General features: G+C 33.3%; 3 protein-coding genes across 5 annotated transcripts; 1 reads left to right on the forward strand and 2 right to left on the reverse strand.

The window, feature by feature from the left end:
* Positions 1 to 3793: 3793 nt before the first annotated feature.
* LOC110689188 (DEAD-box ATP-dependent RNA helicase 35-like) lies at positions 3794 to 10777 on the forward strand. Of its 3 annotated transcripts, none has more exons than XM_021865914.1 (3): positions 3794 to 3961; positions 6106 to 7038; positions 9608 to 10777. In XM_021865914.1, exons 2-3 carry the CDS (start codon positions 6134 to 6136, stop codon positions 10470 to 10472), a joined length of 1770 nt encoding a protein of 589 aa, XP_021721606.1. In that variant the 5' UTR covers positions 3794 to 3961; positions 6106 to 6133; the 3' UTR covers positions 10473 to 10777. The 3 variants fall into 3 exon arrangements, with proteins under 3 accessions (XP_021721606.1, XP_021721607.1, XP_021721608.1); XM_021865915.1 differs by having other exon boundaries at positions 6120 to 7038; XM_021865916.1 differs by having other exon boundaries at positions 6129 to 7038.
* Positions 10778 to 10961: 184 nt separating this feature from the next.
* Positions 10962 to 12715, reverse strand: LOC110689190 (protein YLS3-like). The gene is made up of 3 exons (XM_021865917.1): positions 12268 to 12715; positions 11587 to 11655; positions 10962 to 11168 (listed from the first exon to the last, which is right to left on the reverse strand). The coding sequence occupies exons 1-3, from the start codon at positions 12602 to 12604 to the stop codon at positions 11038 to 11040; spliced, it is 537 nt and encodes a 178-aa protein (XP_021721609.1). The 5' UTR covers positions 12605 to 12715; the 3' UTR covers positions 10962 to 11037.
* Positions 12716 to 18161: 5446 nt separating this feature from the next.
* LOC110689191 (carbon catabolite repressor protein 4 homolog 1-like) lies at positions 18162 to 26336 on the reverse strand. The gene is made up of 12 exons (XM_021865918.1): positions 25523 to 26336; positions 22053 to 22806; positions 21581 to 21667; positions 21430 to 21501; positions 21263 to 21349; positions 21045 to 21134; positions 20081 to 20134; positions 19910 to 20001; positions 19694 to 19808; positions 19466 to 19610; positions 19206 to 19361; positions 18162 to 18868 (listed from the first exon to the last, which is right to left on the reverse strand). Exons 1-11 carry the CDS (start codon positions 25678 to 25680, stop codon positions 19216 to 19218), a joined length of 1800 nt encoding a protein of 599 aa, XP_021721610.1. The 5' UTR covers positions 25681 to 26336; the 3' UTR covers positions 18162 to 18868; positions 19206 to 19215.
* Positions 26337 to 26730: the final 394 nt, after the last annotated feature.

The raw sequence follows: 26730 nt of genomic DNA on the forward strand, positions 1-26730 counted from the left end.
AAAGGCATACAAACAAAATATTCAATTCGCTCCAAACTATTATTAGGCTAAATTGGTTGAATATTAATGCAACATATAATTCTATAATATTGGTGATCACTTGATTAAATAACAAGATTAAAAAGGAACCTAAACCGGTTGTCCAAATTATCTTATTAGGCGTGATTTTCAATTACATATTCCCTTTAAACATGCAATATAGTAATCATAAAAATAATCATTAATATTGGAAACAATTTAGCAATAATTCCAACAATATAAAATCGTTAGAAAAATAATAGAAATAAAAGGAACATAATTCTTACTTTGATTCTGTTTGTTTGCAACTACAAAATAATAAACGAGTTAGTAACTTCAAGGAAATAATAATAAAACAATAGTTAAATTAAATAAAATAAAGTAGAGTTGATTTGGGGCCAAACCCTCAAACAGTTCTACCTTTCACGCCTTGGCTTATAACAAATAATATATATGCACTTTAAATAATACTCCCTCCTTCCCTTATTGATAGTTCATTTTGATCAAATCTTAATCCCATAATGTTCACCTCATTTGCTTTTTCCAACTAACATTAAATTTTTTTTATCAAAATTCCCTCCAATTTGCAACAATATTTGTACAAATTTATCTTTTCCATGTAAATTTTGTTTTTGCATGTACTTTTATTATTTTCTCTCTCTACTTTTTTGCATACCCAATGTAAATTTTCCTTTTCAATGTACTTTTACTACTTGTTATTTATGTTTATTAATTTCCGTGAAAATTGCCCATAAGAGACTATCATCAAGGGACGGAGGAAAGTATATATCAATGGAAGAGTCTACTTCAAATATATTAATATAAAATTAGGGATGATCACTTTTACTTAATTTCAATTCAGCTTTAATCATTTCAGTTCAGTTCAGTTCAGCTCCTAATTTCCCTCTCTCATAAATTAATAATTTCAGTTCAGTTCAGTTCAGCTCCAATCAGTTCAATTCAGTTCAGTTAGTTCAGTAAATGTGAATAGGCCCTTAGTGATTGGAGCAACAATATTTGTATAAATAGAACCAAAAATATTGGGATACTCACAAAAACTTTTGCCAGTAGCGAATTACATACCAAAGTGCACACAAAAGTTTATTGGGTCTAATTTGAAAGAAAAATGGGGAGGAAGCACATCCAATTAGCATAATTTTTCTTCCTTGCCACAGGTATTAATTATATTTATTTATTTACTGTATGGAGATGGGTTCTATCGGACCAAAATCTCTCACAGGTTAACCCGACTCGGGTTAGCGAGCTAGACAATTTGGGAGTGAGGGAAAGAGTAAGGGAATCCCCACCCCAAATTGCCTCTAGTGGGGTTTGGCCGTTTATTCTCACAACCTTTTGGTTTTGGTTGTGAGGTGATAAATCTTACCATTAGACTTTGCTTAATATTACTTTTTATTTAATATGCTACATACATGTATATGAAGGTGTAGTATATGTATTTTATTTTTATTTGTATGTGCTTGTAATATTGAAATTGCGTATTATAAAGTAATATTTTTTTTATATATATAGTGATTTTTCGTACTAATATTATACGAAGTACCAATATTTTCGACAGTGATGGTGCAAATGCTATATGTGAGCGCACAATGTCCTACTACACCTTGTAGTGAAGAATTAAGGAAATGATTTTGGCACCCCCCATTGATTTTAGCACAACCCTATATGAGAGCACGGTTTTCTATGCTCTTCTCACATAGGGGTGTACCAAAATCAATAAAGGGTATGCCAAAATCAATTTCCAATAATTAGCATATGTATTAACGTGTGCATAGATTGTGAGGAAGGGCATTCCTGTGATGACTGTGAATGTTGTCCTAGACTAGCATGTTATCGAAACCCGAACCCGAATTCTTTTCCTACCAACATACGAATTATGTGTTAGTTGTGTGGAGCTTCCAAGACAACCATGTACCCCTGGGAAACGTGAGTGTTGTCCGTATACAACATTGGAGTGTTTTGATGTTGGATCTCACTACGAATGCCAATAATGATTTTGGATTACACAGCACAAATGCACGATCATATATCAATGGATCATGCATCTTCTGGCTTCGCGATGCATGCTCTACGATGATATATAGGTGTCATATCAATGTGTGTTATGGTGTAATGTTCATTATGTATGTTCTTGTTTGTTGTTGGGTTAGCTTTGTTACCCTTTTTATTTTGATAACATGTACGTATGTATCTTGGTTCTATTCTATCGGCTCAACCAGTGGCAGATCTAGGGGTACATAGACTATAGAGTTACATTGTACCCCATTCTCCAAAAAAAAAAAAAAAAAAAAAAAACCTATTAACCAAATAGACCTGTTATTACAAACAACTGGTCTCTTAGGTACTGTCATAGAAAGCATGCAATCTGACGCGCCATATTGTAGAGTGAAAAGAAAAGTAACCACCTACTTGAATCTTGAATAACAGTTCTTTTTGTTCACTTTACCAAAATTACTATTTACTGTTAATTAATACTTTGTATTTGCTTTGCGGTGTTTTTTTTCCTTATTTCTTTCTTCTTCTTTTTCATTCAAATACTTAAATCAAATCTTTCTTTTTTAAGAAAAAAAATAAAATTGTATTAATCATAGTAATAACTTTTTTTTGTCTTCTCTTTTTTTTTTCCCTTCACTTCTAGAGATACACTTCTAGAGTTTATACTAATATGAAGTAGGATGCTTATTTTAAAGTCAATACTTGAACATATAATACTACCCTCAAATATCAATTATTATAAATAATAATATAATATCTTACTTGATATTTCATATATATAGTTAATATTCTATGATTGTCAAATGATTTCTCATAATGTAAAATTAAAATAAGAGTGCCCGCATTATTAGTTCTAAACTATAATTAGGGTAATCAATATACTTTTATGTTTTTGATTTTTAAGTGTATGACCTTAAATTATGAAGTATTACATTATATTATAGTAAGAAGGAGTATTAGTTCTATTTTATTTAAGTAATATATTCAATGAATAATAAGATGGTGAAAACAAAAAAAAAAAAAATTAAAATTTAGTTAGTCAACTTAATTTCGTAGCTCAACATTTATGAATGAATTAGCTTGTAATGAAAAATAATAATGGACTTTCTCTTTCACACTATAGATATCAAAAAGTCTTTTGAGTTTTCAATGCACCAAATATTAGGAATTTTTGTAAATACTCCATCCGTCCCCTTTTGATAATCCCCTTATGAACAAATTTTAGTCCCAAAATGTTCACCCCATTTGTTTTTTCCAACAACTATTAATATTAATTTTTTACCAAAATTTCCTCCAATTTGCAATAATATTTGTGCAAATTTAGTTTTCTCATGTAAATTTTGTTTTTCCATGTACTTTTATTACATTCTCTCTCTACTTTTTTGCATACCCAATGTCAATTTACTTTTTTAATGTACTTTAACTATTTTTTTTGTGTTTATTAAAAAAATACTGATAAGGGACTATCAAAAGGGGACGGAGAGAGTATTACCTAATAAAATCCAAAATATTTTAGATGATATGACAGATTATATTGAAAGAAATAGAGAGAAATTATTAACTCCAAGCAAAAAAAAATAAAAAAAGTAGTCATTTAAATTAAAACTTGTAATTCTAAATTCTAATATAGAAAGTGATGCATAATAAAAAAAAAAAAACCGGATAAAGTAATTAAACCATAATAAGGAGGTTATGGTAAATTTAACAACCTGATCAATTAAATTAATAATCTGACCGCCACATATTACATCAACGGCAAATATTATTTATACGCATTGTCATTAATCTTCGTCTTATTATTTCTTATTTTTTATAATTTTTTCCACTTTACGCTGCATCTCGCTCCCTCTCTCCTCCATTGAAGCGTACTCCGAGCTCTCCATTGAAGCAGTTTCTGGGATTTCTCTTCTCCATTGAAGCAGTTTCTGAGGTAAAATATATTCTCTTTTTTCTTTTTTAATCATTGAATATCAATTTCAAAATCTAGGGTTTATCGTTAATTTAGTTAAGTATAGTCAATCTAGGGTTCTTCAAAAGTAGGTTATTGAATTATTTATTATTAATTATAATTACTGTTGCTATGAAAGATATTAACGAGTGATTTTGATGCTATAATCTAGATTTGCAATTTACGTTGATACGCTTAAGTTAGTAGAATTTCATGCGATTTTTCGAGCTTAATTTGATAATTGAGTCAAATTTGGTTGCTAATATATTGTTTATAATCCTTCACGATTTTGATGAAACTATGAAATTCGACCTTTTCTCCTCGGGCTTACACGGCCGCTCCTTTTGCCCTGGCTTAGGGACCGGTTTGTGGAAGACTTTGGTTTATACCTTTAAAGTTGCACCCAACCTTTGTTTTATCAATATTGGCTCTACTAAGATGTAGCATTCTGTCACTCGGTTCGTTACCGGATTTGTAGGGGTGTCAATCGAGTTTTCGTTTCTGTTTTGGGTTCGGTTTATCGGTTTTCGGTTTCTAACGGGTCGGTTTTTAACGGGTTGGAGTTATTAACGGGTTAGTTCGGGTCGGTTTTAAATAATTTCGGGTTGGTTTGGTTTGGTTTATTTTTATTACAGTTTCTTTCGGGTCGGGCTATAATTGGTTCGGGTCATAATCGGTTCGGGTTAAATTCGGTTGGTTTAAAAACGGGGTTTGTCGGTTTAAAGAGGGTTTTGGGTCAACACATATCGGGTCCTAATCGGTTCGGGTTGTAATCAACTAGTTTTGCCAGTTTTAAACGAGTTTCGTTAACGTATATCGTCTAGTTGATCAAATGGAGTATTAATTAGTTGTTTAACTTTATGTCCCTTTTTTGTATAATGATTTTAAGGATCAAATAATAATAACAAATCTAGAGTTAGCTTTTGATTTAGATTTTAAATTTTTTTTTTAGTACAATATAGTGTTTCATAAGTCATTACTCATTAGAGGACGATAATATTGTAGCATAAGAGTTTCAATGACATCAAAATTCCAAACCTTTTCAATATAAATACTTTATAATTCAAATTAAACCCTTTTGTTTTGCTATTGATAAAATATACCCAAAAAAAAAAGAAAAAAAATTCTACGATCATAACGGGTTACGACTTACGGATTATAAACGGTTCGGTTATAACCGATTACGGGTTGTAAATGATTCGATCATAACTTATTACGGGTTATAAACGGTTCAATCCTAACCAGTTAGAAGTTGTAAACGCTTTGGGTTTATCGGGTTTTTGTCGGGTTCAAACGGTTTCGGTTTACAATGGGTCGGGTTGCTATCGGGTTCAAAAGTACTCGGTTCGGGTTGTTCTCGGTTTCGGGTTGTATCAGTTTGGCATGATATCGGGTACGGTTCATTAATGGTTCTCAAACATTCGGATCGGTTCAGTTTCAGGTTTTTAAAAATCGGGTTGGGTCGGTATGGTTTTAAAATAATAGGTTCTTAGCGGTTCGGTTCCTTTTCGGAACAGTTCAAAACGGTTCGGATTCACCGGTTCGGGTCGGTTTTTGACAGCTCTACGAATTTGCATTGACTAACTAGTCCAAGACTCCAAGAAAAAACTTTGTATTTTAGGGGAAAATTCAAGCTATAAGGCTGAAATACAAACTACTAAAATAGAGGAAAACCGCTATATTAATTAGTGGTTTTAGGTGTAGGGTAAAAATGCTACTTGAAGTAGTGGTTTTCTCTTGTTTTTGAAGGCTAGTTTGTGTATCAGCCTTATTAACCGAGGGTCCCTCGCATTTTAGCTGTGTATAAGAAGATTGAATTGAAAGCCTATATAATTTTGAGTGCTATGTAGAGTCAGTAGAGAAAAGGTTGTTGTAGAGTCTTCACTTTCATTGTTATGCTGTGAACTCTATATATCTTTTGAGCTATTTATTCCCTTATAGGTTATACATTATTGTAAATTGGTTCCATAATATGGGATTTTGAAGAACAATTATAATAGTTTATGAAGTACTTTTTAGATTGTGATTAAAGTCTGTAAATGTTAAAGCTTTTTTTTTTTTTTTTTTTTTTTTCTCTTGTGCAAATCTCATTTTATTGTTATTGCTCCTTTCAATTTGGTGAAAAGTTCTAAATTATTAGGTGTTTCAGAAAATATGGAAATCGAAGAGGATGATAACTATGAGGAATACATCCCCGTTCATAAGCGAAGGGCTATGTTAAAAGAAAAAATACTTCAGAAGGGGAAAGAATCAAACACAAATGAGGTTGAATCTGAGAAAGAGAAGACCGAGGAGGCTAAGCCCAGTCTTCTAGTTAAAGCTACACAATTAAAGAAAGATGTTCCGGAGATCAGTGCCACAGAGCAAATTGTCCTACAAGAAAAGGAAATGATTGAGAATCTTTCAGACAAGAAATCCCTGATGTCGGTTCGTGAGCTGGCAAAAGGTATAACATACACAGAGCCTCTTTGGACTGGGTGGAAACCTCCCTTGGCCATAAGGAGGATGTCGAAGAAGCAGTGTGACACCATTTGGAAGCAATGGCATATTATTGTTGATGGTGATGACCCTCCGCCGCCTATCAAGACTTTTAAGGAGATGAGGTTTCCTGAACCTGTATTGGAGGAGTTAAAATCGAAGGGCATTTTTCAACCCACACCAATCCAAGTGCAAGGGCTTCCTGTTATTTTGTCTGGTAGAGACATGATTGGTATTGCATTTACTGGTTCGGGGAAGACATTGGTTTTTGTCTTGCCCCTCATAATGTTGGCCCTGCAGGAGGAGGAAATGATGCCTCTTGAACATGGAGAAGGCCCGTTTGGGCTTGTAGTTTGCCCTTCTAGGGAGCTTGCGAGGCAGACTTACGAGGTTGTGGAGCAGTTTCTGATTCCGCTTAAGAAGGCTGGATGGCCAGAACTGAGACCATTGCTGTGCATTGGAGGGGTGGATATGAAATCACAATTGGACGTTGTCAAGCAGGGTGTTCATATAGTTGTTGCCACTCCAGGGAGGCTCAAGGATATGCTTGCCAAGAAGAAAATGAATCTGGATAACTGCAGGTAAGATTTTGAATCTTTTTAAATTCCTGTATGAATATCTTCCTGTGTTGTGTGTTATATACTTTCTGCAGAATTCCCACTTTCCTCTTTTCTCCCTTGAAGTGAAACATATAACCATCTTTGAAGAGATTCCTAAGATAATGTCATGGTATGACAGTTGATCCTAATTTTGTTGTTTGGATTTAGGAGCAGAGTTGTGTAAGTACTTTGTCCTGCATCTTGTCATCCCCTCTAGCCCTCTGGGGCCTCTGGGGTAAGTGTTAGGGTTCAACTGTTGGCTGAAATTGGAGCATGGCTGAGATATATCTAGTTGCTCTGTTGCTCATAATTTTAGTGTTTTCTAAATTGCTGTCTGGATCAATGATCATGATTTGGTTTTTGTGTTTAGATACTTTAAAATTTTAATATTTATGGGGTCCATGAAGGTTGTTTAAAACTTGTTAATGCAGGTTTTGTGTTATCCACTCCCTCCTATTGTTTGTCATGTACATGCTCCAACACCCTTCCTGTTTCTAATTCTCTCTTGAGGAAATCATTTTAATTTATGTGTAGAATTATGTAACAAATTGATGAATAATCAACTTGTAGGTGTTTTCTGTTCAAATTAAGTTATGGAGATGCTTAGATAGGCATGTATTTCTTGTTCATATTTTCTGGTTTGTTCTGGGGGTTTCTGATTGATGGGTTCTTTTTTTCAATGGTTTTGGTAATTAGGCTCTAATAATTATGGAACAAGGTCATCCATGTACCTTGTGGGATTCAATCCTATCATTTATAATTGGCTACATCTTCACTCATTTATTGTGGAGTAGAATTGAATCAAAAGGGCCATAAATGAAATTTTGAGTAGATAGCTGGAAATATCTGAGATACATCATATTAAGACTCATGAAATTGGGTGATAGGCCATTGAATGTATGTTACTTCCCAGTTCATAATTATTCAACCATGACTGTGAACTGGAGATGTTTCATTTTTAGTATTAGCGTGTGTTCTGCATAAACATATTTGCTATAGTTAGAACTCAACACCATGAAGTGAATTGATCAAGTCATCTCCTAAATTTCCCTTAGTTTTCCTGAAATCTTATAACCTTATTTAACTCATTGAACTGTAGCATTCATTGGATCCTTACAGCCTTGGACAGTGTTCTGTTCATTTTAGTTTTCTCTTTTCTTTTTAGCAACTCTCTCAGTAGTAGTTTTCACAAAACCAAAGACATTTAGAATCTTTTCCATGTCTTAAGCCGTGTTTTAGTTTCTCAGATGTCTGGAATCCGGATGCTTGAGAGGTATGCATCCTTATTTTAACTGTATACCATGTGATGATTCAAGTTATTCAAATATATAGGCACAAAATAGAAGCCTGAATAACACTCTAATTAGTTCCTCAAACAACATACTGTTTCCTCAACCCTTTGGTTGGTCCCAGATGAACCTAGAGGTGACAATCTGGTGGTTTTGTTTTTGTGATAGTGAAGGTGCTTTACGGTTATGAGGTTACGAAGTCCTATGTTGAGACCAACTAGAGATCTAATGATCCTTTTAGATGCAAAAATTTTAGCATGAACTTTTAAGGGAGAATGGAGAAGCTGATATTTATGGGGATCTGTTGGCACATTATAGAGGATATGCAGATCGTTTGGGTGAATTGTTCTGCTGTGCTTGGCTCTTCTGTTTATTGTCTGAGGCTACTTCGTAGGTTTTGAATATGAAGTATACTTTCTTTATTTAGTTGCTAAAAGTGTGCTTGATTTTAGCTTGAGGTGAAATGTGATTATTTATTTATTTGTCTTTTTGACAAATATTTTAGTAGGATGGTTTTATTTGTTTGAGGGCACAAATGATATTTCTTTCCTCCTGTATATATTTTAGCTTGAGGTGAAACACATAGCACCTGATAATAGTTATATAACTGCTGCATAAAATTTATTAATGAGTAATAAGCGTTTGAGACTTTGAGTCAAAATGAATATCGTAGAGAATATATTAGTCGGTGAGCAAACAGAGTAAACCAAAATTCAGTCATTAACCATATATGAGATGATTCAAAGCATTATCTTTGCTGGAGATCATGAGTACTTGTCACAAAATACAAATGTTTATATCACTGAATGAAAATGCCAATTACAAATCTTTCTTAGGGGGTGGGGGGAAGGGATTGTTAAGATGGTTGCTTGTATGTTACTGGCCTGTTATGTCAATATAGAATCGATAGTTGTGTGGGTCATAGCTTATGTGTTATTGGTTATTGCTGGTTGCTAGTTACTTATCGACTTAACATGTTGGGTAGTGAGCCATGAACATGAATCTTCCTTTGGGTTACCCCAAGCCCAAAATATTGGACTTTAGTATTTGACTGATGCTGTTGACATGGGTGTTGGAAGAAAGACATAATTCTTGTTTTTGGTGTGGTTGATTGCTGAAGGTGCAGATTATATGGAACATGGCTTTCCAACATATCTTTAACTACCTTAATTCTGAATGTGCAGCATGAGTTGACTGTCCTTTTGCTTTTATGACAGAACTATCCTCTATTAAGGCCCTAACAATTTTTTTTTTTTCCTTAGATATTTATGCTTGGATGAGGCTGATCGACTGGTCGATTTAGGATTTGAGGATGACATCAGAGAAGTTTTTGACCATTTTAAAGCTCAGAGGCAGACTGTCCTTTTCTCTGCCACTATGCCAACAAAGATCCAGAATTTTGCTAGAAGTGCATTGGTTAAGCCTATCGTTGTAAATGTCGGTAGAGCTGGGGCTGCTAATCTTGACGTCATTCAAGAAGTTGAGTATGTGAAGCAGGAGGCCAAAATTGTTTACCTCCTAGAGTGTTTGCAAAAGACACCGCCCCCAGTTCTTATATTTTGCGAAAACAAAGCTGATGTGGATGATATCCATGAGTATCTCCTTCTGAAAGGGGTTGAAGCAGTTGCCATCCACGGTGGCAAAGATCAAGAGGATAGAGAATATGCCATAAAATCTTTCAAAGCTGGAAATAAAGATGTCTTAGTTGCCACTGATGTTGCCTCAAAGGGGCTGGATTTTCCCGATATTCAGCATGTTATCAACTACGACATGCCTGCTGAGATTGAGAATTATGTCCATCGTATAGGTCGGACAGGAAGATGTGGGAAAACAGGAATTGCAACAACATTCATAAATAGAAACCAGAGTGAGACTACACTGCTTGATTTGAAGCATCTCCTGCAAGAAGCCAAGCAGAGAATACCGCCGGTATTGGCTGAACTTGATGACCCAATGGATGATTTAGAGGACCTCGTGGATGCAAGTGGAGTCCAAGGGTGTTCGTATTGTGGGGGGCTTGGTCACAGGATCCAAAATTGTCCAAAATTGGAGCATCAGAAGACACAACAGCTTGTTAATTCGAGAAAGGATTATTTTGGTGGTGGTGGCTATAGAGGAGAAATCTGATGCTTTTCTCTGTTCAATTTTCTTAGTTTTCTTGTATTTTTAACATCTTGCTGTTTACCCCCCATCGATATCCTTGAGATCTTAAGTTCTTTATAATACATGTATGAAGCTCAATGTTTCACGATAGCTTAGGTTGTATAACAATATCAATATTACTTTTGAGGGATGAAGAGAGATAGATGATCCAAAATAGTTGATCTTAGATATTTACTAGATTTTGGCCGGTTAATGCTCTGTTTGTTGTATGAACAACCATTATAACTTTTCAAAGAAGACAAAGTTAAATTGCATAGCTGATTATAAAGTCTTTTTTTTTTTGTCAAAGAAGTCTTTTGTGTTTAAATATGTTTTTGAAACAATATGACAATATTAATTTAGTGTATATGGTATATGCAACATAAATTGATCCTGTTGTTAGGTATTTTATTAACTACTCCGTATTACAAATTCATAATTGGCGGTGTCAATAATATACGGGTACAACTGGTGTCTGGTGAACATCAATAGGGAAACATATATAAACATAGTAGATTAACAGAAAGATTGGAATAGCGTCAGTACTCTACTACAGATTGAATAGAAACATCGAAAAGAAACACATAAGAAAAAATGCGTCATATATCATCATTTTACGCCATATATTCGGCTTTCTGCCATTGGAGCTGGAACTTGTGGGATCATTACCAATAGCATCAGCTGCAAGAAGCACCATAAGAGTCATATATTCAGCAAAAATTTGAGGTTTAACACTTAAGTACATGTCAAATACTCCATAAAAATTGTTACTTCTTCTGTCCTTTTATAATAGTCTCATCTTTGAAGATAAATTGTACTGGAGCATTGTTAATTAAAGTTGAATTTAAAATCACGGTAATGACTATAATTTACTTTTTCTGTTTGGGTAATGATATGTGTAGCTCTTAGAACTACATATAAAATAAATAAACTTTCTAAAATGGAATAAATTTAAGAATTTATGACAAAATCATGCACAAATCAGTATAATTAATGTTTTTCTATTGTTATATCATTTTCTTGTTTATAAGCATGCATGATGTTTCTAACAATATCACTCTTTACTTAATGATAATGTAGTACTAGTAGCAATAGTCACCTCCAGTAATATTGGCTGATTCAATGAAAATTCGAGCTTCAGGAGATTTAGGGTTCAACTTAAGGAGACCTGTGTCAAAACAGCAAACGAAGGTAAACGTAATGTACGTCAATATCATGATTCATGAATGAGCTTATAAACGCATATGAAGGATCACACCAATTTATTCAAGTACACGAGTTCAAACATCTTGCTAGTGTTCAATTTTTTACTGAATGTTTGAGTGAAAGAGAATATCTAAATTTCTCCGTACAAGTTTAAGATTAGAGTACCAATAAAGTGTTGGCTCACCTTGTAGTATTCTATTATTCTTACCACAGATCCTAAAGATTTAAGGTTCGAATCCTACCAGGTAAGGATTTCCAAATATTGGACCAAACTCTAAGGGTTGAGATCTAGTCAATGTCTTCCTTACCACAAAAAAAAAATTAATATAAATAAATAAATAAGTTTAAGATGGGAGTTGCTTACAAATGTATTGGCTTAAAAGCACCTTTGCACATACTATTCCGTAATATTTATTTTCATATACTCCGTATTAAAAATTCAATCAAAGTGAAGCATGTAAATAATGGAAAAAGTCAAAATGATGCTAATAATTAATCTAGAACATGTATAATATGTATATCAAAGAAACAATTCGAGTGATTTATCAATGAGCTGACTAAGCTGGTTACATACCTAAGCAATCCAAGGAACTCGAAACAGTATGACACATAGAAGGAAGCCTAAGAGCGAGAGTTCCATTGAGCTTAAGGCCGAGGCTAGGCTCATTTCGATCCTTAACAAGTATGCATAAACACTTTTTGGTCTGATTTAGCTTCTTGTACAAGACCGTGCAACACTGCGAAGATGGTGCTTTCGCCTCGCCGGTTACATAGTTGAGGCAAGATGAAAGACTGATTAGTTGTTGTTGACATTCATCCTTGTCCTTGCTGAAGTCCGAGCTCACAAAAGCTAGCATTGTTGCTAGTAATAGCAACAGAAATGTTGCTTGATTAAGCTTCATTAAACTCATTTCTTTAAAATGATTGATTAATTATTGATGTGTTTTGAATTTGGCCATAACATTAATATATAGACCTCTTTTTTGTTGAGTAATGCATGATTGTATGCCACAATTTTGTAGCTACTAAAAGCAGTTCTTTTTACCTGGCAGAAAGCAATAGAATTTGTCAAATAGTAATAGAATACTACAAGTCTCACCCCTCAAGTTAAAATAACGTGAGATTTGGGAAATGTAATACCTTATTATTTGAAATGTCTTGTACAAATAGGTATACTATAAGACCTGATTCAAAAAAAAGTTTTGTTTTATTTCTTAAGCTTACTCTGTGGGAGTCTTGCATTTGAATCAGTAGAATTTGTTATATATATATACCCAAGTATACCGTACACCCAACTACCCAATGTTAGTTTTTGCTCTTTATTTGATGATTACATGATTAATCATTAAAATGAGAGCCAAATACACATGGGTGTATGATGCACCCGAATGTATATAACAATCTCTCACGAATCGGTTATTTATATTTAGGAAAATTTGTCTAATAGGTACTTATATGTTTACCTTTTTGTGAAAAAGGGTCTTATATGTTCAAAGTGGTGAAAAAGGTCCTTATAAGTTATTTTTGTTGTGAGGAGGGACCTTGACATCGGAATATGACTGCCGACTTCACTTTCCCGGCATTGACCATCATGTAATATGCACGTGATGTTTTAAAATGTCTTTTCCTTCTTTTTTTTCTCTTGATTTTAAGGAAAGAGAAGGGATTTTGAGAGAAAATTTAGGGATAGTAAGAGAGAAAATGTGAAAAATGTGGGGAAAAAATGAACGAAATGGCCTTTTTAAAACATCACGTGCCACGTGGTGATGGTCAACACCGGAAAAGTAAAGTCAATGGCCATATTTTGATGTCCAGGTCCCTCCTCATAACAAAAGTGACTTATAAGGCCTTTTTTCACCACTTTGAACATATATATAAGGTCCTTTTTCACAAAAAAGTAAATATGTAAGTACCTTTCTAACAAATTTATCTTATATTTACCGCTTACAAGCTAAATGGGGGGCATGGCCTTTTGAGGAATCCATATTAGGATAATGTGATGTTTGCTAAATAATTCTATGTTCTACTCCCTCTATTTTAAAATTGAGTGTCTATTACTAATTTCATGGTCAACGTATAAAAATTTTGACTACATATTCTCATTAAAATATACGTAGTATAAAAATAAATACAGTATCGTTGAACACGTCTCAATGTTTAATTTTTATAATATTAACTTTGTATAATTTTATTAATTTTAATATTAATGATAAAAGATGTGCATTGAAAACCGCATAAAATAAAATAGGCACTTAATTGTGGGACGGAGTGAGTAATAATTTATTGATTGTGTAAGCTGTATTTCCCCTAAATTGCTCAAAGGGTGTCTGCTCATGAAATAGAAAGAGGTTTTTAATAGCCTTTATACAATTCAATTTTGATAACAATAGTTTGTAAACTATAGCATATACATACTTCGTCCTTAGTATTTGTTGTTTATAAAGTGAATCAGATTTGTCTTAATTGAACGTGCAGTTGTTCAAAATAATTGAAAGGAAAATTTGACATTATTAACCCCTTACAATTATTGTCGTGGAGATTATCACTTACAATTTTATTTTATTTTTTAAATTAACCCACCAACTATTTTTAAAACATCTCATTTCCCCATCAAATTGCCCAAACCTCCTATATTGGCTATATGACTTTACTAATATATTGTCATGCTATAAAGATTTTAATATTGTTAGAGAAACTCCAATGGAAAACTAATTGTCAAATTAACTTGTCATGCCTCATAACCTTTTAAGATTTGTCATTTTAGCTCCAATGGTTAGCTAACAACTTACTATTTAAATGGATCACACCTCCTTAATTTAGGTCGATAAATTTCATTTTATTTATTGTAATTTGTTTTATTTTAGCAAGTTTTTTTCCAAGCAAATTTGCTTGACAAAGCTAATTGCATTTTCTAACTCCAATGGCTAAGCTAATAGCTAGGGATTATTTAATGTTACAAAAAAGTCTCTATCTACAACCATTTGAGTTGCTCTTAATAGCATGTCTCTAAATGACAAAAAAAAAAAAAAAAAAAAAAAAAAAAAAAAAAAAAAAACCTTAGTACTGTATGTTTGGGATCTTTTGCCAAAAGTACTACTTTAACCAAAATATTTACCAAAATGACTATTTTTAAAACGTAATTCCCAAACTAACTATAACATTGACTAAATAATGCATTACCATTTAATTATTTACAAATTTTGGAAATGTGTGTTTTACCAATTGGACCCTTTTTTTTCTTTTAATTAAACCCACTATAAGCTTCAAAGTCTAATATGATCTTCACCTATCTTAGATAAATACAATATGCAATCAAATGATCTTCTATACTAAATTAATAGAATAATAATTTTTTATAAGGTTTAATTACAGCATGCTCGCTGAATGTATTCATCATCATCTACAGTTACGTTACCTACAAATACATATGCAAAAAATCAGTATTTTTTTTTTTTTGGTGGCTATTTTGGTAAAAAAAAAAAAAAATGTAATTCCCAAACTAGCTACAAATAAATTTTTGCATTATTTAGTTATTATTGTAGCTAGTTTGGGAATTACATTTTAAAAAAATAGCCATATTTTTTGTAATCACAACGAGATTGTGTTATTTCTTTTTGGTATGAGGTTGAAAAATTATCATAGCATCAAACTTAAGAAGTGTTGCTAGTGATCACAACGGGATTGGAATCGACAGTTCCGAACCAAAAATGGATTGCAACCTCGACTATTGTAAATTTTTAATTCCCAATTTTTATGAAAGTAAAAGCAACTCCAATGTTTGTATCTAGAAACTTGCTTACAATATTAAATAATCCCCAACTACCAGCTTAACCATTAGATCTAGAAAATGCAAATAGCTTGACCAAGCTAATACGCTTGGAAAAAAAATTACTAAAATAAAACAAATTAGAATAAATAAAATGAAATTTATCAACATAAATTAAGGAGGTGTAGTCCATTTAAATAGTAAGCTATTAACTAGTCATTGAAGCTAAGATAACAATTAGCTTAAAAGCTTATGTGGCATGGCAAACTTGTCATTGGAGTTGCTCTTAAATACCCGAATACCCAACAAATATTAACACAAACTTTTAAAAATAAAAAGTATATATGTTTAATTAAGGGTGTCAATTTAGAAAATTAGGTGAAATTTGGTTAAATTGAGATCAAAATTTGAGTCATGTTAAATCATTGTGCCCATACAAATCAAGATCTAGACCAAGTAATCTTCAAGTCGGATCAGGTCCACTTTGACACCTCCTATTAGAATAGTGGAACCAAAACAGTTACTAACGTTAAAGATAAATGCATGGCCCAATCTTTTTATATAGAAAAAAAAAACAAAAAAAAAATCTAAAAAGAGAGAGAGAGATTACATTCTTACACTCAATCATTTCGACACAATTGTTGTGAAACAACAAATTCAAAGTAGATAGAACCCCTTTTTTTTCAGTAAGGAGAACCATACTACACCAAGGGGTCCAAGACCTCTAACAGATAAACCAACCTATCTACACGGCTTGGACTCTTGGGGAATGAAGGGGAAGGGCAAACCTATGGTCGAGGTTAACTCCGACCAACAGCACCAAGTATTGCGAAGTACTTGGTAGATAGAAGTATAGAACCATTAGAATCTAATAGAATTATTAAACTTTCTCATGATACACGTACTTTCTAAATGATACAAATCAATAGGTAAATGTTACATATAATGTGCTGCCTAAAAGTACCAACAATCCACTAACGGTACTCAAATTAGTCAAATACTCAATACATACATAAATGAAACAAGGCTTGTTCTCATTGATTGAACTGAATATTTTATAATAGAAGGAAATTAGGAGCTGAACTGAACTAAGCTAAGCTGAACTGAACAGAATTGAATTTCAACGTATGTAATACAGGCCCACAATTGGTACAAAAGTTACCATTAGAATCTTCTTGATTCTCTCTTCAAACTCAAGTAATCCCTTTTTACCCCAAAAATAGATGCCCAAATATATCCCAAACACACTACCAGAGAATGGCCCTGTTTGGCAATTGGCTGTTTTAGTTGGCTGATTTGACTGGCTGTTTAGATTGGCTTTTGAGTTGGCTGTTTGACTAAAGTTGTAGTGTTTGGTAAATTGGCTGTTGGGTGCTAGGTGTTGTTAAACTATATCAATACTAATGAACTAATATAGTATTTTAATATTAATTAAAATAATAAATTATTGGCAATAATAATTGTAAATTAATTATTAATTATTTACAATAAGTTTACAATAATTTTATAATAATTAGTTATAATTCAAATTAATTAATTATTGGTTATTAATTAACAATAATTGTATATAAGTTATAAATTGATAATTATAAATAATAATATACTATAAATTACTAATATTACTCCATTTTAAAACTAATTATTGAATAATAATAATTAATTATTAACTATTAAATACTAATTATTAAATACTAATAATTTATGTTTCAAAAAATTATTAATTATGCATTATTAATTATCATATATTGACTAATTATTATTAATCAAAAGTTAATTATGTCAATAACCCAAAAGCCATAAGCCAAAAGTTGCTCCAACTAGCTTTTGGCTTTTGGCTTAAAAGCCAGCTTTTCAGCCAGTTAAAAAAGCCACTAACCAAACATGTTTTTGGCTGTTTGACCAACTTGAAGAAGCCAAAAGTCAGCTGAAAAGCTGGTTTCCAAACACCTCCAATATGAGCAAGGTAGAAACTATAAAGATGACTCGGCCAAAAAAAAATACGAACAATAGGAAGAGTTATGGAGAAACTTGGCCAAAAGAACAAATGACAACTACCCCCTAGGCCAATCAATTAAACATTGTCCAAGTAATGACCAAAAAGAGTTAACTTACATGTAAATTATGGAGAAAGCAATCAACTACTACAAACTAGGTCTCACGTCAAATTTAGGAACACTAACGACGACCAAATGTAAGAACACAAACAAGCCAAACTTCAGCACCTTATAAAGCTCATACTATTATCATACGCTACAATTAATAACTTATCACAACGCATAGAATTCTCTTCGTTCAGAATATCCACAAGCTACAATTAATAACTTATCACAAGCTATACATAGTATATATTTATCACTATTAACGCAAAATGCCACACCCCAAACCAACCATGACTGAATAGTCTTGTCATTTTATCAGCATCATCTAGTCTATTATTGTAATAGTACACCATTTGACTTTTCACCTATTCGAGGGTCAAAAATGAAGAGACATTATATGGTACAAAATTCTACGTAAGAGAAATAAACAAATAAATCAAATTCCAAAAGTATCTGTATTCTAAGACAGAATTGCACATTAATTAATTTAAATTAACAGCCCTATAACCTGACTTGTAAACACTTGCAGAGATGTTCAACTAATTTATCTGCTAGTCTGCTGATGTACGACAGATGGGAATTATAAGAGCTGTAAAAGATAAATTGCAGAAGAAATTGCATAAACAGATCTTTTGAATGTCCAAAAACCATTTTCCACATTACAGGTACAGACATCCAAGGAACCCATTCCTGAACTTTGAACATGGCTATAATACGATGAATTCCAGCATCCCATTGGCATCAATAGGGTTCCATACAAAGTGAAAAGGAATCGAAACAATTTGCATATGGAACCAACACAAAGATCAATCTAAGACAAGAAAAATATTGTAAAAAAAGGAGGTATTTGCACCTTGAAAAGGAACTGGGGTGACTATGATACTATATTTTGACAGAAGCAGATAATCAACTGTATCTTTGTTATCTTGCTTTTGTACTAAGAAAAATGGGGGAAGACTATTACCCACTAAGAAAAATACAAGAAACCTACAGAAGTGAGCCCATCTGAATTGCAAACGCTACTGTATTGCTGTTGTAAAAACTTGACAGGGTAAAAAAACATCACTACTCACATCGAGCCCACAGATAAGCTGTGATAATTTCTATTATAAAAAAGGAAAATTTGAATAGGATCATATTTTCTATGGGACAAGGAAACATGATACAGGGCAGATCATAGCCGGATACCCCCTATGAGGTGGATAATACCTGGGGAAGAACACAGGCCTGAACCACCATTCTTAAAATGACTTCCAAAGAGATATATCCATCAACTCGTCAATTTTTTGTCAACATATCTTCAAGGCAGCCTGTTGATGGAAGAATATTCATTAGCAGACTAAAATAGAAACAACTAATTTAACCAAACATATAAACAGTATAATCACATTCGTAAAGTATAATGCTTAGCTAAAATCGCCCATAAATTCTCAAACCAAAATATGCAGTAATCCTGCAGGTACACAACAGGATACTTGCTCCAATTCATAATATCTAAACACTTAACTTTTATTCCTAAAAAATTGGTCTAGAACAATTGGAGCTTTATTATGCATAAACCCAAACTTTCCTATTAAATTGGTATAACCATACAATAAAAGTTTTATTTTTTGGGAGGGGCAGAGGATAGGCAAATGTGTCACATACCCCTCGAGTGCTAACGTCGAATTCTTGATTTGCAACGAAATTCGGCTAAAAGTGCTATATGATCTGAAGACCACTCTGGAGAAGGAAGAGCTGTGTCCTTCCTTAAGCTATCCTCATCCAATAATTCAAGTAAAGATTCCACCGTCAAAGAGTCCGCTGAAACCACAAATTCAGCAAATATGGATTAGGAACTCTCAATGCAAATATTTAAACAAGTAAAAATAGCCCACAAAAACTATACAATAAGCATCATCTACTACCTGTGTAGAATATGTAATCATGGGTCCCTATAAAATCTCTTGTGCAGTTTGTAAATAGGGGCTCATTTGTTGAAGGATCCATTCTCCGCCTTTGCTGCTCTAAAGCTGGTCCCATCCCTCTTGCAAAGGATGAATATGCACTGACCTGAAGTTGCAAGTTATCGCTAATTAATAAAAGCCATGGACATTAGAAAGATCAAAAGCACAATGTTGGTGCTGAAATGTTACCAGTGGAAGCTGGTGTGCAAGCTTTGTATGAGGCCGCAATATTCCTAAAGGGTCCACGGCTAAATCGGGATGTAGTGGATCAACTTTACCCATTGCAAGAAGTGCATGAGGAGCACTGTAATGAAGGCAGAAAATGTGTTTTCGATAAATCCTCATATTATTTCAAATAATACCAACATTCCGAACACACTACTATCAAGAAAGCAGTATACAGACCTTGCAGGAGTTGAATTAAAGTCTCCACACACCAACATTGGAATATCAGCACTATTAGCAATCTTTTCCAACCCTTTCAATAAAGTATGAACCTGAAAACAATTTATTATATATATTAAATGAAATAGTCAAAGAACGGCGACAAAGATACAGAACATTTGCTTCGCATACCTGCCAAAGTTTGACATCCTTCAGTTCTTGATGCACATTTACATGTGTATTTGCCTGATAAAAAAGACAACACAAAAACATGATGATTAAAATTCTGCATAATTCAGATCATTTGTGTTTCTAGATCTAAGACTGCACGACAAGAAAAATGAACAAGTTACAATTCCCCGTAAATCATATAAAGACCTCGAGAAAGTGAGAAACATGAACAGTAAGAAAGGTTGTCGAGGGAGAATAAAAATTATGCTCAGCTGTCCTAAAAGCAGTTAATCTCTTTCTTCATTGGCATTATAGTGCCACAGCTTGCAAATTGAAAGTTAGATACACAAACACATTGATTTAATGGAGACAAACCTAAAGACTTTCCCAACGACTACTAGAAGGTCTAGAACCCTGCCCAAGTCCTCGTGTAGCCTAATACTTCAACATTCTCCGTACTCCCTTTACCTCAAAGAACAGGTACAACAGCCAGCTAATTAGGGAAGATATGAGCATACATAAAATAGGTAGAGCACTTTCCTTGCAACAGTTTGATTAATGCTGTTATCAGTCCAAGCAAATTAAATAATCAAGTCAATCATATAAAGTTTAGAAAAATAAAGGATTTATCAACAATATAAAGCATGAACTACAAAGGAGACACTTAAATAGAGTTTGGAATGTAAATAAGAACATCAGCAGCTAAGCACCAAAAGTCACAAAATTGTAAATTTTCATAGTTGGTTGTAAGATATAAATCTTTCCAAGGCTACTAAACTTGAAGTGACCCTGTGCAGCTTTAAAACTGTAATAGCCTTTATGCCCTCTGATCCCTCTTAATGCAAGAATTGGTCTCTGATAACAAAATCAATGGTGGTCCAAACACAAGCCTCTTATGATGAGTTATTAATAAAAAGTATGCATGATTCCTAACATAAGAATTATTTTAAAAAGAATTAGGATTTTAAAAGTAATTGGTACTCACAACACAAAGAAGCTGTCGTTTTCCAGGGGTTGTATCAGCACCCTGTTGACTGAATTTGGCTTCCAAGACGGCGATTAGTGCAACATTATCCTACAAATTAAGTCACAAGAGATTTCAAGTTCAATTATAACATAAATACAAGTTAAGCGAAAACAAAACTAATAATTAAAATTGTATGTAATAACATATACTTCATACCAAGAAGACATTACACTTACCTTGACAAGTCGATTCAAAGCAGTTTTCTTCTGGGTAGTAGGAACTACAGCCTCTGTTAAAGACTGTGCGGCCTTGTTAAACTCGACCTATAAACAAGGCTAATATCCATCAGAACACAACAAATCTGAAACATTAAGAAATTGTCAATAAAAAGAGAAAAACAGACCTCGTATTTTTTTACATGGGTAAATCTGTCTCTTCGGAAGAATGTGGCACAACCATCAACTGTATGAGTTACCTACAGAAATCAACAAAATGATGTTAGAAGAATAGAGGGTTTTAACAGAAAAACAAATCAGAATATATACATTGTATACCTCTGAAGTTTTCCTCTTATATAGAGCATGGTAGCCATGCTTGTCAAGCTCAGGAGAGAAGAATTCTTCAAAATGATCATATTGAACCTGCAACAAAACAGCTGTAGCCATCATTAGCAAGCAAGAAATGTCTAATAAGCATATCTAAAATGATAATCATGAGTGCGCAGAGTCTCAAGGTACTGCGAGAATTTCAGAAAATCTATTGCAATTCCTTCCAAACTAAACACAGGCCAACATTTAAGAACAAACTTTGGTTATACTGTTCTCTAAATTAGTTTTTTATGCTAAAAAAGGGTCTAATATTATAATTCCGTACTCCTTCCAACCAAAACTTTTTTTGGAAGATACAATTTTTATTATACATTAAGATTTAATAAGCAATGTCATAGTAAGCTATATCATCATAAACAATTGACAAACTAACAACTAAATGAAAAAGGACTTTTAAGTTAGGAGCAAACATCTGTACCTCCTGAAGACATACAATGTCTGCACGATAAGTAACAATTTCTCGCAACAAATTTTGTCTGCGATAAGGCCAGGAAAGGGCCCACGAAGGACAGTAACTATATGTATCACTAGTGGCATATGCATCAGCTAATATATTGTATGAAACCACAGTAAATGTCCCGGCAGATGCAATACGCCCATCAGGATCCAAATGTCCCATTACATCTGCGCCACTAACTGAAATCATGCGACGAGGTGTCGGTGTAGGTGCAGGGATGACCCGAGATGTAGTAAGCGTCATTGGATGTCCGACAGTTTGCTTTGTCTCAGCATCTACAACAACACATTCAAATTTCAAAACATGACCAATATCATCAGCGGATGGTGTGTATGTCTTAGAACGTCCAACTTCAAACCATGTTTCACTGCCACTCCTCTGGGTAACAGCAACAGGATATAAAGATGTGGAGCCATTGGTCAAGTTGGGGCTAGATGCAGAAGGAGCCAAGCCGGCACTCAGAACTCCAGAACCTGAGCTACTTAAGCGTCCAAACATATCTTCCTCTTCACCCCCATTCTCATTCACAGCACTGGCAGCACGGTCATGCAAAACACGATGATGCTGCCAAGCATCTGAAAAGCACTTGGGAGAGCAATGGTAGCTTTTCGTCACAGGGATCTTGGCCTTAACACAACCAATACACTGCAGAGTGGCTTGCTCGGTCGGATGCACACTACAAACAGCAACTTTTTTGTCACTCTGTATACGATACCTGTTAACAACACATAAATAAATCAGGAATTATGTAAGAGAATTACCCGATCAATTCAAACTGTTCAGACTGATTAATTACCACAACATCAACAATGATCCTTTATAGAACCCTCTTGCATCAAAACAATACAAATTAAACAATTACAATTGGCACATGCTTCATTTGACAAAACAGTATTCCCTTTAAACTTAAAAAAAGTTATAATAACTGTAGTTAAGGCACAGTCATGGCAAATCCTAACCAATTTTCAGAAATCCATTTTGGAAGCTGCTCAACATTAAGATCAACAAGACACCCACACAGATACGCAAAAAATCTGAACAATTACGATCATTACTCGGTTCTTTATTGTCTGAAGAGCAGCATACCTTCTCACTTTTCATTGTTTAATATAAGTTTGATTAGTATTTTTCTATTGGTATGTAATTAGGCTATCTAGCCCCTTGAAACACGACTACGTTGTGGTTTTCGGACGAATAGGGGTATTTGCTATGTTTTTGGGCTCTTGTTTTTGAAAATAACAACTTGCTAAGAAAATCATGGAATTTGCACCAGATATTAATAAAGTAATAAATTGATGATCGGGTGATAGTAAACTTGGTATCCTATCAGCTCTCAATTACAATTGATGTTTGTCACCGTCAATCATTATTAGTGCACTATGGACCATAACATACTATACACACAATGCAAAGAAAACCTTAAGACACCTGTACTGATTACAATGAAAGGGGAAACACAAACTAAAACCACTAAGACCTATATTATACATTGGCCCTCCTTAAGTTGCTTTCTATGAAAAATGACTGTCCCATCATAAATTAACAGTAGTATATTTTACTTTTCTCTCACAAGCAAAGTGAAAAATAGGCCAAGAAAATAGAGAATACATTCACACAATCATCAACAACCAAATTGATGTAAACACACTAAAGACTTTTGGTACAAATTTCAAGCTGGAACATGAACATTACAATACTAATTCATGTATGCTCGTAAATAATTCAATAAGTTACCTTTGATGAAAATCTAGTTTATTTATGTGCATGAACAAAATGTTGATTTTTAACCAAAAATATATCAATTGCTGATAAGTTTCCATTTCAAAAGATTGTTATATAACCACATGAAGCTTGACCATTATTCCAAACAATCACATTCATAAAAATTCGACTAGGGTAATAAAAAGCATGCTCATTTATACACCCCTTGTCCAATGTTCATGAAAACAGATATTCAACCCAATTTTACCTTGCATAAATATATAGCAAATTATTTGACATTAATGAGCATTCAAGAAAGAAGGTTAAAGTATATACAAAATTATTCTTACATTTGGTTTCACTTTACTTATAGTTTTCACTGGGCAAAGCAAAGCAAATCAATTATCCAAAGATAGCATAAAGCTAACATTATAATAACAAAGGCCAACATTAAATTTGGCCCAGGATTTTTATAGGTGCCGGGTGCCAAAATATATTCTTGTTTACAATACGTCTTTCCACAATTTAAAACAGATGCTCACAACTTGCTAGTTCCAATAATTAAGCTTACTTCAATCCACTTTCGAACACAATCCCATGAGGTATGATATTCTCTTTGATTCCCCTTTGATTTCAGTTTAGTTAACGAAAATGGGGTAGAGGTAAAAGGCATGGTGTCAGGTAAGAAGTCCATACCCTCAGCAAAGTGTCAGGCGTCCGACACAGAAATTTTAAAGTTAACAAAAGCGTCAAAACTATGCTATCAGCTATATCACCAATACCATCAGCTACATCACAACCAGAGAGAGAAGACTAGAAAATTAAAAGAAACTAAAGAATTGTGACTACCAAGCTCTCTGCTCTTCTACAACTATTTATAAACCTACGACCCTTCAACTTCATAAATAGTTGCATAAAAGGAAGAAATGGCAAACTGAATTTCACAAGCTAGAATTAGGAACTGTTTAGTAAAGGCCAAGACATCTAAAACCAATTGTTTGATTCATTACCAAAAAAAAAACATGACATCTGAAGGCTTCTTTATAGAAACGCATTATAGAAGAATTGACCAGCAAATATTGTCCACACTCATGCTTGAATGAAATTGCAACTCAATTTATAAAAAAAAATTAACAAATAATGGCAACAATCTGGCATGTAACACGATCAATGATTGACAGTGACAAACATCAATTCCACTTAAAAGCTGATCAACAGTGACAAACATCAAAATCCCATGATAACCTTAGCAAGCTTAGCTACAAATACTTATTTTTTAAAAAAAAACCTAAAATAATAGCAAATACACCTATGCGTTCCGAAACCACAACATTTTTGCAATTCAACAGGGAAAGACAAATGACATACCAATGCAAAGAAATTAAACAAATCTGCATTAAACAAGGGGGAAAAAACATGAGAAGAAAAGCTTCTCTTTAAACAATACGGTACCAATTAAAGACGGTCATTCCTATTTCAACAAAAAGCTCAAGATACATTGAATTACAAATAAATTCACAAAATCTTGCCTCAATAAAATCAAAATCATACAAGGAAAAAATCACACTTCCAAAGGAAAAAAAAAATTCAAAACATTACAAAAATCATAGATAAAAAATCAAATTATTATTAAAACATCTCAATTAATGACATCTCAATTAATACAAACACGAAAACTATTACAGTATAATACATACACAAACTAGTAAACCATAAATTATACAACTCACCACTTATATCTTAAGAACTGACCATCAATTGGAGCAGTCTCAGGAACATCCTCGTTAATGACACTCTTATCGGGTTTTCGAAGAAGAACATACGGCGAAAGCTCACAACCTACAATGGGAATGTCGGACGGAAGGTGCACTCTAACCACGCTCAGCATACTTCTTCTTCTTCTCTATCTATCAAATATGACTTAGAACTATCCAAAACAAATCTTCGAAACCCTAAATTTTGAACGTTAATGGCTTCCAACCCAGAAAATGGTAGGCGGAGACCAGGCGGATCCGCCATTTACTACACCTCAAAATTCGCCAGCCTCGATTAATTTTTCAATTAATCACGAAAGATTAAAACTTTAAGCAAACCCTAAATTTCAATCAGCAAAAAAATTCCAAAAACAGTGAAAACACAAATTATTACAGCACAAAATTAAACAATTAACCGATGAAATTGCGATGAAAAAATTCAATCAATCAATCAATTATAGATCTATTAATTGAAATAAGATCGAAATCTGAGGAAAAATTGAACTGGGTATGTTGGATTTTGAAGGGGGAAAATGAAAAAGGAGAGAGAAAGAGGGAGTTTTGTAGAGAAAAAAGGGGGGATTTGGATAGTTAGGGTTTTACAGAAGAAGTAGAAGTCGCTCGAATTGTTTTTTTGTTGGTCGTCTTTCCATTATAATAGGAATAGGAATATGATTTGGGGAATTTTGATTTTTTTGAGAGAAAGAAAAAATTTTTGGAGAAGGGGGGAAAGCCAAAATGTTTAGAGGGACAACTTTGTCTCTTTAAATTTTTTGGGTTTTTTTCATTTTTTCATTTCAATCATTCCCTCCCTCTTCTTTATACTTGTATAATTGTTCTTTTTTTAGGTCACAACACTCACAAGATGCTATGGGTCTAGTTTGTGAAAAAAGGGTTTTTTTTTTAATTTTAAATAAATAGAACTGAGATTAAAAGTGATTCTAATGGAAGATGTCGTATCATTTATAGAAGTTTTATGATAAAGTCACCATCTGATTTGTTTATTTAACGGTTAAATAAGCTATAGATTGGTTTGTCTTATCTACCATTTTAGACTGCAATTGTATTTTATATGGAGTTTAGATACGATCAGTAACTTAATTTAGATCTGGTTGTGTTAAATGGTAACTTTAAAATTATTGATTACTTAACCCTAGATAATGTATTTACATTTTTCAACAAAC

This window comes from Chenopodium quinoa, unplaced genomic scaffold (genome assembly GCF_001683475.1).
Source record: "Chenopodium quinoa cultivar QQ74 unplaced genomic scaffold, ASM168347v1, whole genome shotgun sequence".
Lineage (NCBI taxonomy): Eukaryota > Viridiplantae > Streptophyta > Magnoliopsida > Caryophyllales > Amaranthaceae > Chenopodium > Chenopodium quinoa.

What these genes read in the sequence shown, in the direction of transcription:
- LOC110689190 (XM_021865917.1), bottom strand. Translation starts at nt 12,604, where the DNA reads ATGAGTTTAATGAAGCTTAATCAAGCAACATTTCTGTTGCTATTACTA. An exon ending in GAGTTCCTTGGATTGCTTAG is followed by an intron (nt 11,656 to 12,267) that starts GTATGTAACCAG and finishes GTTTTGACACAG; the next exon opens with GTCTCCTTAAGTTGAACCCT. An exon ending in ATCAGCCAATATTACTGGAG is followed by an intron (nt 11,169 to 11,586) that starts GTGACTATTGCT and finishes TGCTTCTTGCAG; the next exon opens with CTGATGCTATTGGTAATGAT.
- LOC110689191 (XM_021865918.1), bottom strand. Translation starts at nt 25,680, where the DNA reads ATGCTGAGCGTGGTTAGAGTGCACCTTCCGTCCGACATTCCCATTGTA. An exon ending in CCCATGTAAAAAAATACGAG is followed by an intron (nt 21,350 to 21,429) that starts GTCTGTTTTTCT and finishes CCTTGTTTATAG; the next exon opens with GTCGAGTTTAACAAGGCCGC. An exon ending in TTGCACACCAGCTTCCACTG is followed by an intron (nt 19,611 to 19,693) that starts GTAACATTTCAG and finishes TTGCAACTTCAG; the next exon opens with GTCAGTGCATATTCATCCTT.
- LOC110689188 (XM_021865914.1), top strand. Translation starts at nt 6,134, where the DNA reads ATGGAAATCGAAGAGGATGATAACTATGAGGAATACATCCCCGTTCAT. An exon ending in ATGAATCTGGATAACTGCAG is followed by an intron (nt 7,039 to 9,607) that starts GTAAGATTTTGA and finishes TTTTTTCCTTAG; the next exon opens with ATATTTATGCTTGGATGAGG.